Consider the following 12,004-nt stretch of genomic DNA (forward strand, 5'->3'; position numbering starts at 1 on the left):
TTAATTGATCTCTAGCGACAGCCAATTATTCGCTTGCTTTTATAACTCTTTTCTTTCTTTACTAACTTTATTTACCATTATCAGAAGTTAAATATCACTCACCTATTGCCACTTGGATACTGTACCACAATGTCATGATCTTCATCAATACCACAAACAGTTCCAGTTGTAGTTAAAGTCTCAAACATTCCATCAGTCCACCCTCCATGACCATGCTGCAAAGACTGTACAATTTCTAGGTCAAGATCTATATTCACCAGGTCTCCAATCTGCAATCCACCAGGATTTCTGTTGCCATTCTGCTCACCTGCATTTTCAAGGAAAGGGAAAAGGGAAAGCAAGAAAAGAGAAGAAATCACAGCAATTACATAAAACTGCACTGTTTATTAAAGAGTATCGGCTAATATCTTAGGTCTCATACAATCAGAACTTTAAGAGTCCACTCACTGTATGAGATTCTAGAACTCAGTTTAAAAAAATAACTTCAAACTTGAAAACCTTTCATGAAATAACATGATGATTTATAACAAAAACTAAGCAGAATCTAATCTACAAAAGCCTACTGAAACCTATTTAAGGAAACAAGTCTGGGTGGCAAAAATCTTCATTTTTCTGTCTGGACCAGTTCTTAACTAATACTACATAACAATCACAAAAGCTAACCTGGATGGAGCCGATGACTAGGCATAGCAAATTAAGCCACTGCCTGGGACACAAATACCCTATATGGAAGTGCCACTTCAAGTCCCAGATACTCGGCTTTTGATCTAGCTTCCTGCTAATACACCTCAGAAGGCAGCAGATAATAGCCTAAGTTCATAAGTTCCTGGCACTCATATGGGAGACCTGGAGGAAGTTCCACCTTCCTGGCTGAGTCCTGGATAATCCTGGCCACTGGGGTCATTCAGAGTGAAGCCGCAGGATAGAGAATAAACGGAATATATTCATTCTTTCTTATTTTCTCTCAGTCTCTCTCTCTCTCCGTCATTCTGCCTTTCACTAAGTCAACAAGTTAAAAAAAAATTTTTTGAACTGAAGAAAACAATTAAAATTTTTTTGTTTCCTGCTTAAAGAGTACTTCTTAACTATTTAAAAGACCCTTCCTTTTATTATTTTCAGAAACTCATTCCAAAATATGATTCATGATCACCAAACACTATGCTGAAGAACCTAAAATACACAATGATTCCACATTATTCTCACAAACATAAATCACAAAGTTTCTGAAAGTAAAACAAATGACTGATCTCATCAAAAAAGTTTTTCTTCTACATTCCCCTTTTCTTAAGAAAAAAGCTGCAACAAAATTGTGTTTTATCAAAAAAAAAAAAAAGTAACTTGGAAAGTACAAAACACAAAGTACATGAGAAACCATCTAGAAACTAAATACTTAAACAGAAGACTGTAAGAAATGTTCATCCCAGCAACAATAACTTTTAAAATGAAGTTAATACTGTTCAAGTTGTCTTTTAATTACATATGAAATTATATTTTTCCCTTTGAGCTATTCTTGTCATACAAATATATTTTTATAGAAATTGAAAGCAACTTTCAGAATCACTAACTTGTCAAATTCTACCCTAAAGACAATATAAACATAAAAGCTGATGTAATGTAATACAAATTTTTTCAACAATGTAAGTTGATAGTTACAAAAAATAGTTTCAATCATATATTATAGCTTAAATTGCATATACTTCTCAGGATTTAATAACCCCTTCTGATCCTAAATAAAAAACAAAAAACAGTTTATAACCAAGAGAAATATTTCTCCAACTAACTTTAGTGGTGGTGGATTTTTAAAATACAACTGAGACATAATTATTCTAAGTCATCATTCAAAAATTCTCTTTCATTTGGACACTTACCAAGCACAGGGCAATGATCTCTGTAGAAAGAACCTCCTTTGGCATCCTGGACACACTTCAGATCAGACTAAGAAAAGAAACCAGAAAAATCACCCATAAAAAACTTGAAATACAGGGCAATATCTGCAAGAGGCATAAATGTTGATTCAGAACACACCCACAACATAGCCAAGAGTAGTTCTGAGTTAACAATCATATGAAGTATGGCTTTCAAAAGCACATGTCAAAAACTATAAATCTGGTCTTTAGCTAAATCATATTGTAGTTACCTTAAGCTTTCTTTAAAATTCGGAATGAAAATATCTGAATCTTTAACATTACACTATTTGCAAAAAGATACTTTAAAAAAGAACTACAGGGCCCAGCACGATGTACTGGTTAATCTTTCCCATGCTACTGGCGTGCTGGTTCGTGTCCCAGCTGTTCCAATTCACATCCAGCACCCTGCTTAAGACCTGGAAAAGCAGTGGAGAAAGGCTCAAAGCTCTGGGCACTGTATCCATGTGGGAGACCCAGAAGATGCCCCTGCCTCCTGCAGATGCTCCGCTCTGGCCACAGTGGCCATCTGAAGAATGAACCAGCAGATAGCAGATCTTTCTGTCTCTGTTCCTCTCTGTAAATCTGCCTTTCCAATAAAAATAAACAAATCTAAACAAACAAAGAACTACAACAAATGCTAGGTATCTAGGTATTATGGGCATAATTCTTCCATTTAAAAACCACTTTTACGAAAAATATAAAAAGCTCAACTCCTTTTATCTCTCGATTATAAGAGACAAGTGTAAGGCCCGGCACTGTGGCCTAGTGGCCAAAGTCCTTGCCTTGAACGCCCCGGGATCCCATATGGACACTGGTTCTAATCCTGGCCGCCCTGCTTATCATCCAGCTCCCTGCTTGTGGCCTGGGAAAGCAGTCGAGGACAGCCCAAACCTTTGGGACTCTAACCAAGCACCCCCATCTGGAATGCAGCTATCACAGTGATGAAATTATTGAGCTACATAATTTACTCCTAAGGAATGGTCTTCCCAATAATGGTAAATTGCTTTGGTCAATAAACTAAATTCCCCCAGACTGATACTGATGAAGAGATCAGCTCTATACAATTATTATATAGTAATGGACTCAAATGTTACTTACAAGCAAAAATCATACTCACTACCAAATAGCTAGACATAGTCAAACATTGCAAAGATCTTGCAAGTGAATGAAATTCTCACTTTACAAATTTCCTTCCTATTGCACAAATCCTGATTGAAATGACTGTATTTTGACACAAGGAAATGTCACAAGAAAAAAGAGCACAATAAGGCTATGACTTCCTTTCATTTATCTAGTCAACACTGCATCTGCTGTGAGTCTTCATAACTTACCATTCCCTCAAAGCCAACTCTATAGAGGTTCTTAGCACCATTATCCCAGAGAACATAGGCTGCGCTGTGTGGGCTTGATGCACTCCAGTCCTGGATTTCTGTGACCTGACAAAAGTTTTGGAAAAAATAATTTTATTTAAAGCAGAGGAAAGAGGCCAGTCCTTGGAATCATCATGTTTACATCTTAAAAGTCATTTCACCTGAGCCTATGAAACAGATCAAAAAAAAAAAAAAAAAAAAAAAAAAAAAACCTACTTGCCAAACACAAGTTCCTTCTAACATAATTAGATTATCACTGAAGCCATTTTTACAAAATTACAAAGTAATTTCAAATCCCAATCTAAAATCTTTAAATCAAAATACTTAGGAATTACAGCAATTGGTTATGAGGAAACAGTATCAATACAAAATGTGAAATTCTTGCATTCTTAAAAGTTTAAGAACTATATATTTTTTTAAGCACATTGCTCAAAACACACTCCTTAATGCTTGACCAAGCATTCAAAATCTGACAATAAATCCACTTGCTCTGATCCAGCCCAACCATTACAGACAGCTATCTGTCTCTTTCCCTTTGTCTTTCTCTCTCACTACCTTTTCGCCTCCCATCTCTGTCTTTCAAGGAAAAATCCACACAACATGAGACCGGTTTCAGCAGTTAAGTGGGTTGGATCAGCAAGCTGCTGCCTACTCTGAAACAGACCTTAGAAGACATGAAACACAGAAAGTAAATTCAGGGTCTGGTGCCATAGCCCGGTGGCTAAATCCTCTCCTTGCACTAGCGCGATGGCATGTGGGTGCCAGTTCATGCGGAGGCCGGTTGATCCACTTCCCATCCAGCTCCCTGCCTGTGGCCTGAGAAAGAAGTAGAGGATGGCCCAAAGCTTTGGGACCCTGTACCGCATGGGAGACCCCAAAGAGGCTCCCGGCCATTGCAGCCACCTGGGGAGTAAACCAGTGGACAGAGGATCTCTCTGTTCTTCTCTCTGAAAATCTGCCTTTCTAATAAAAATAAGCAAACCTTTAAGAAAAAAAAGCAAATTCAAATGAGTCTGAGCATCAGGAAAATCCAGGATACAAGGTATCATTTATCATTTAGGGAGGCCTGCTGGAATGTCCAGGAAGGCATTCTGGGTAACAACAGCAATGAACTGGATCAACCCTGAGGCAGAGGAGAAAGCCAACCAACCCTCTCAGGGAACACTAACGCCTACACAACAGCAGGAGCAACCTTATGCTCCTGAAAAAAAGAAACAAACAATAAACACAGATTTAAAAGACTTACTGACACAGGAAAATATGCTAAGAAACTGATTTACAGTAGCAAGAAAAATCTCCTGAACACACTCATACAACATTCTAGAACACGTGAGAAATGCAAAAAATGCTGTACCTTTCCCCTCCGCCCGTTTCCTCCATCTTGATCTTCCCACTGCCAGTCTACTCCTCGTACCACTCTGGCACCTGCAAAGATTCCTCTTGCTGTAATCTTCTTAGATTTTCTACGAGACTCTAACAAAACCCTAAAAACAAAATTATTTTAAGCATTTATCCAAACAGGCAATAAGTTTTTTTAAAACAAATCATAAAAATGATTTTCTGAAAGTAGAAAAGAGTCTCCTTTGTTCCAGTTAATAGCAACATAGCACCATTCAGGGACACCTATTACATTCCACAGCTGAGGATAATAGTAAGAGCGATGACAATAACAGCTGAGCTTTTATCAAACGTAAAAGCACTTACACAGTTGCACAGTGCATCCCACTCCCGAAGAAAAAGGTCCCTTATTATTAACTGTTTTACAAATGAGGAGACTGAGTCTACAAGGACAGAAGCAATCAGCCCAAGGTCACAAAAGTTAAAAAGAAATGAAATTACTCTAGAAATCCAAACGAACCTCTTTATTACCACTATTCTCTCACTACTGCAGGATGTAAACCCAAATTCCTGCAGTTGCCAGTCAAGTCACATAACCAAGGGCCTAGTGCTAGGAAGACAAATGGCCAATGGCACGGGTCCTCATGTGCTAAGAACAAGAGGCAGTAAGAGGGATTTGGGTATTCAACATCACATTTTGTTTACAAGTAGGATCTTGATGATTTAGTCAACTCCTCCCTAGAACAACTGAAAGTCCAGGTTGGAAACTCTTCTGCTACAAACGTGTTTGTTGTTGTTGTTTTGTTGCTGTTTTTTAAAGATTTATTCATTTTTATTGAAAAGGCAGATATAGAGAGAGGAGGAGAGACAGAAAGGAAGATTTTCCATCCGATGATTCACTCTCCAAGCGGCCACAACGGCTGGCGCTGAGCCAATCCAAAGCCAGGAGCCAGGAGCCTCTTCCGGGTTTCTCACGCAGGTGCAGGGTCCCAAAGCATTGGGCCATCCTCGACTGCTTTCCCAGGCCACAGGCAGGGAGCTGGATGGGAATCGAAACTGCCAGGATTAGAACCGGTGCCCATACAAGATCCCAGGCGTACAAGGCAAGGACCACAACAACTACACTATCGCTACGGGCCCACAAACGTGTTTTTAAAATATATAATCTTGGGTCCAGCACAGTAGCCTAGTGGCTAAAGTCCTCCCCTCGCCTTGCATACATATGGGCTCCGGTTCGTATCCCAGCAGCCTCGCCTCCCATCCAGCTCCCTGCTTGTTGCCTGGGAAAGCAGTCTAGATAGCCCAAAGCCTTGGGACCCTGCACCCGCGTGGAGACCTGGAAGAAGTTCCTGGCTCCTGGCTTCAGATTGGCTCAGCTCCGACCAAAGTGGTCACTTGGGGAATAAATCAGTGGAAGGAAGATCTTCCTCTCTGTCTCTCCTCCTCTCTGTATATCTGACTTTACAATAAAAATATATAAATATTTTTAAAAATACATAATCTTTTATACTTGTGTAATACTGCCTAATTTTTAAAGGGTTAAAAAAGGGGAGATGGTTTAGTGATTATTCAAAAACTCAAAACTACCATATATACCAAAAAACCCACCGGTGGCAAGAAATTGACCTATACTGCAGGATATCCAAAGCACCACATCCATACAGGAAATCACAGAGCTTGGAAAGATTCCACACTCAACTATTTCAGACAGCTCTATTCTCTCCAAAGCCATGAATCGCTAATCTGCGTAAGGGCAAGCAAGGAACCTCCTTTCTACCAAGGGTCATTTTCATATTGTTACATCATACATAGGTCATACAAAATTATCAACCTCAAATTAGCCTGCTATTGATTAGTTAAATTTTAAGTCTCGCGTAGTTACTCTGACAAGGCCAGACCAAATGACTTTAGAGTCCTTATGAAGCCCACAGCCCATGTTGTGTGCCTTCCTCATTTATACACTCAGAAAGGGTTCAGGTGAACCTGGGGGCACGGGTCATGTGTATGTGGCACAGCAGTGAGGTTCCCACTTGGAGCACCCAACACCTATATCAGAGTGCTTGCAGTCTGCCACTGATCCTGTTAATGCGCACCTCTGGAGGACATGGGACTACGCCACCATGCATCAGACCCACATGGTGCGTTATTCAGTTCCTGGCTTCAGTGCACATTCGAGCAGACTGTAACTCTCTCTGCTTTGCAAACAAATATTTTTTAAAAAAGGACATAAAGGATTGGGTTTTGTTTCTCTTTTTGTATTTCAAACATTATCTCACTGTTTTATTCATTTTTAAAATCCCTTTACTATTCCTTATGTTCATTAAGTAACTTGAGCAGACACACGCTGTGGCAAAGAGGCTTACACTGCCTGTATCAGGGCACCTCTACCCCACACGGGAACACCGGGATGAGTCCCACCTGGACTGCTTCTGATCCAACCTCCTGCTAACACATCCAAGGAGGCAGCAGGTGATGCCTCAAGAACCTGGGCCACCTCCGTCCCATGAGAAATCCAAATTAGTTCCAGGCTCCTGATTTAACCTAGCCCAGCCCTAGCTGTCATGAGCCAGTGGATGTAAGATTTCTCTCTCTCCCTCCTCCATCATTACTGTCTTTACATAAATTATAATAAACATTTCAAAGAAGTAACTTATTAAAATTACTCTGTTGAAGAAATGGCAAGAATATGATCTGCAATGAACAACCTAACTCCAAACAAACTCTGTGCTTCTACTCCTAGCTATCTCCCTATCACTGGATGCATTCTTTCATCCATGTATATCCACAGGACAAGATTCCATCCCCTCAAACTCTGAATCTCTTTAACAATACTTTCTCTCAAGGCCTCTAGCACATTTAATGTTTATCACTACCATAACACAAAACATCATATGACAATCACCACTGACCCATTATTTGTTTTTACGTGTAGATTTCTAAAGAATACTGCACATGGGGGTCAGAGCAGTAGCATACAAGGTAATCCTCCACCTACAGTTCCATATGAGCACTAGTTCAAGTTCTGGCTGCTTCACTTCCAATCCAGCTCCCTATTTAGGGCCTGGAAAAGCAACAGAGGCTGCCCCAGGGCCTCAGGACCCTGTGCCCACAAGGGAGATCAGGAAAAATCTCCTAACTCCTGGCTTTGGATCGGCTCAGTTCTAGCTACTGTGGCTATTAGGGGAGTGAACTAGAAGAAGGAAATTCACTCAGTCTCTCACCTTCACTCACTGTAATCCTGCCATCCCAATAAAAATTAATAAATAAATCTGTTTAAAAAAATACTGCATGCCTAGTTTCAAGTCTCTGCAAACACAGCAGCTGTCAGCTCTGCTAAGTCCATCAATAACCTCTGGTGTTCATCTGGTGGCCATGAACAGAACAGAAAGCACAGGGAGCCGAACCAGACTGGACTGCAACACCCATTGGTTCCAGTGCAACTCGGGACTGAAAACAGAACCAACACAGCAATTGCAACCACCAGCTGATCAGGGTGATGGACTGTGCCGGGCCCTGTGCTTGCTAGAACATACAAGAATCTGGTCTGGGAATACCTCAAAGTATCTTTGGAGATCTCCCCACTTGAACTGCTGGACTCAGAATTCTAACCAAGAAAAGACAGAAGACAGAATAGGACAATCATTCATCTCAGCTACATGTTGGCAGCGAAATATGGGACAAATAGAGACTTCATGATGGACCATATCAATCAGTGGACCACCTCATCGAGCGAAACTGGCAGTGACTCATAACTGGAGAACTATTAACTCCACTTGAGCACATATCTCAGAGCATGCCCCACATCCGGGACTTGGGGTGGGCGGGAAACCGGGTGGGGCTTCTCCCTCAATATCCCCTTTTACCTCAGATACATGATGGAAACAATATGGACATAAGAGCATTGCCCACCTCCCTATCCCCCTGAACCTTTTTTTTTTTTTTTCTTCTCTTTCTTGATTTTCCTTCAACTATAGTTAACTATGTAAAGATTGTCAACAACAATACAATAAAATGGATTATAAAAAAAAAAAAAAAAAAAAAAAGAAAGCACAGGGAGAAGACAAGCAGCCTCTCCGGGCTCTGCTGACATGTTCCCACGTTCAGCAACTTCAACTATGTACGCTAGCCCATAGGAGCTCAGACAACACACGCAGTTCCTCCTCCCAGAGCTGCTCTTTCCTCACCGCACCAGAGGCGCAGGCTGTTTCAAGCCAACCTTCAGCTACCTCCTAGTACTAAACAAGCTGTCAGAAGCTACTTCCTGAGCCAATCTTTGCAGCTAAACCCTATAAAACGTGTGCAAACACAGAAGAGACAACTGCTTCACCTACCGCTCACTTCCTGGTGTGGTAATTCGATAAAAGCGATGCCTTAAATGATGTTTATCTCCATGATAACAAACTGTGCACAAATCATAATTTGTACATTCTGCACATTTCCATCTAATGCCAATGATTGGTTGCTGGCGGCAGGTATCACACATGGTTCCGTCATGCTTGATGCCTATTAAAATAAGAATGTGTGCAAACATTAATTACAAATATTATTTATTTGAACATTACTATGGGGGTAGGGGTGGGAAAGAACATCTTGAAAAATATTTTAATAAACAGGGAGAAAACATTTCAGATACATCACGTAAGATTTCAAGAGAACAGATAGAAAACATTTTAATTAAACAACTACAAACTAAAACTCTAATTGCCCTTCCTTTTTCATGAGGAGGAATATACTTCAGTAGTAGTCTACCTGCTCTCGTCCCCAAATCAAAATTTAAGTCAACACACAGAAAGACGACTCCTTGATCACCACACAGATGAGGGAGATTGCAAACCCTCAGGAATCCTGGAAGAAGGTCAACATATTCTCCAGCTAAACAACTACTCCCACAGAAAAGTCAATTTTATCCTCATGTCAGGAAACATGATTTAAGCATTTGCCTGAAGATATTGCAACTTTCATAAACAAACTTCAGAAAATAATTAACAAGCAATTTCCTTAGAAGACAATAGTAAACCATAATGGAGATTCTCTCCCTTACTCAAGAAAATAAAAATAAGAAAAAAATAAGCACTTAGTAAAACAACGTCCATGGAAAAAGGTTTACACAAATGGATAAGAAAGATGTTAGAATTATAAAAAATACCACTATAAAGTATACTTCTTTCTAGGGTAATAGGAATGAGGGTAGCGCTCCTTCACTGTACTGTGACATGAAGGTAACTTGCTTCATATCAAAACCAGCATTTTTTTTTATTATTATTATCATCATTTTTTGATACAGCTCCATAGGTCCTGGGATTTCCCTTATCCCCTCCCTAATCCTCTTCCCCCCTCACTGAGTTCCCCTATATTATTACTATAGTATAGTTCTTCATACACAGTCATAGGTCCATCATTGCAGGCATGGACAATGACAAAGAGTCCAGCATTCTATTGTCAAGATATAGTAAACAGTTTCATTGGGAGTCCACCTTTGTCTGGAAGTAGAGATGCATACTGCATTGTATCCTCACATCTGGATTTGATAGTCTCCATTACACAGTTACTATATATCCCCTTAAATGAAAAGCCACAAGATCAACAACAGGAAGAAAAAAGAAAGTAAAACCGTCATGATGTTAAATAACATGCTAGATCAATGACTAATCTGTCACCCAAAAAATTAAAAAGAAAATCAAAAACCTTCTTGAAGAAATTGATGCTACTGTAAGATCTATGAATCACTGAAGAATTTAATGAGGAAGAAAGTGCTAGGAAGAGATGAAACTAAAACCAAAAAAATCATAAATATCTATGATATAGATTCCACTGATCTTTGTCGGTGAAACACATCTCCTGCAGGCAACAAGTAGATGGATTTTGTTGTTTTTTTTTTTTTAAGATTTATTGTTATTGGAAAGCCGGATATATACAGAGAGGAGGAGAGACAGAGGAAGATATTCCATCCGATGATTTACTCCCCAAGTGAGCCGCAACGGGCAGGTGCGCGCAGATCCGAAGTCGGTAACCAGGAGCCTCTTCCGGGTCTCCCACATGGGTGCAGGGTCCCAAAGCTTTGGGCTGTCCTCAACTGCTTTCCCAGGCCACAAGCAGGGAGCTGGATGGGAAGTGGAGCTGCCGGGATTAGAACCGGAGCCCATATGGGATCCCGGGGCGTTCAAGGCAAGGACTTTAGCCTCTAGGCCACGCTGCCGGGCCCGTGTTTTTTTTTTTTTTTTTTATTTAAATCCAGTCTACTAATCTACGATGTTTGATTGATGAGTTTATATTCAGGGTTAACAGCTCTGGCTGTTGTGCCCATATTAGAGGTGAACTAGTGCATAAAATATCTTTCTCTGCCCGCCCCCCCCCCCCCATGCCTCTGTGTGTGTCTCCTTACTATATCTGTCTCTCAGGCAAAAATAAAGAAATGTTAAAAGAAAAAAAAAGAAAAAAAGCTTATTTTCACTTAAGTATTGAGATACATAAGCAAGGACCCTTTCCATTCTTAACAACTTCAAGTCCACTTTGGAAATCGCAATGTGTTCTTTAAGCTTAAGCAAGGCATCCTGAAAATCAAGTATAAATGTGCAATATAAGCAAAAACTAGGGTAAAAAGGTAGAGAAACTATAAAATTCTTTTAAAAAATCATTTATTTCAAAGGCATAGTTACACAGAGAGGAACAGACAAAGTAGTCTTCCATTTACTAGTTCACCCTCTAGGCCCAAGAACTTGGCCATCCTCTGCTGCATTCCCAGGCACGACAGCAGGGATCTGGATGGGAACCAGAGCAGACAGGACTCAAACTGGTGTCTGTATGAGCTACTGGCATTACAAGCAGTACATAAACAACTAAACCACAACACTGGCCCAATTCACAAACATTTTTTAAACTTTTTATATATTGTTTACATAGTTGGAAATGATGCATGGGCATATAGAACTCTGATTAGGATTGGGGGAGGTCAGGTACAAAGGAAGGTAAGAGGGACTAACACTTCAGTATTCTTCTTTCTTCTCCTGTGTCCAGAGCGCAGGAGGGGGAGGGGGCCACTCCTTGCTGTCAAACCACATCAGATCCCAAGGATGGGGGACAGTCACTTGATGATGCCCAATTGACCCCAATGTGGAGAAGTGCTCTGAGTGATTCTGGAGTGATTACTGGAGTGATTCTGATACTTCTGAGACATCATCAAATTCGTTGCACCAAGGCTGAGTACATCTTTCCAAGGTCTACGGGTAGACAAAGTCCACCTCAGTGCATCCACACACCCAGGAACTTGCTACAAAGCTTGGCCAGGAAAACTGTCCAACCTGTTGTGTTTTCCATCCTCTAATGAGGCAATGGACATCCACTCCTGGCCTAGATGAGCTGGCTGCCATGTCCCCCATGTGCATCTGTACA

At 40.5% G+C, this 12,004-nt stretch overlaps 1 protein-coding gene across 1 annotated transcript in view; it reads right to left on the minus strand.

Moving 5' to 3' along the window:
* The window catches only part of MIB1 (MIB E3 ubiquitin protein ligase 1), a 119,351-nt gene that overhangs the window by 80,568 nt on the left and 26,779 nt on the right, over positions 1-12,004 (minus strand). Inside the window, exons 2-6 of the mRNA XM_004579605.4 lie at positions 8,947-9,118; positions 4,632-4,761; positions 3,239-3,343; positions 1,869-1,935; positions 103-307 (exon numbers count right to left, since the gene is read on the minus strand). Coding sequence (XP_004579662.1) covers positions 103-307; positions 1,869-1,935; positions 3,239-3,343; positions 4,632-4,761; positions 8,947-9,118 — 679 coding nt within the window. The remainder of the gene's footprint in view (positions 1-102; positions 308-1,868; positions 1,936-3,238; positions 3,344-4,631; positions 4,762-8,946; positions 9,119-12,004) is intronic.

Source organism: Ochotona princeps, chromosome 18 (assembly GCF_030435755.1).
Source record: "Ochotona princeps isolate mOchPri1 chromosome 18, mOchPri1.hap1, whole genome shotgun sequence".
In the NCBI taxonomy this organism is placed as follows: domain Eukaryota; kingdom Metazoa; phylum Chordata; class Mammalia; order Lagomorpha; family Ochotonidae; genus Ochotona; species Ochotona princeps.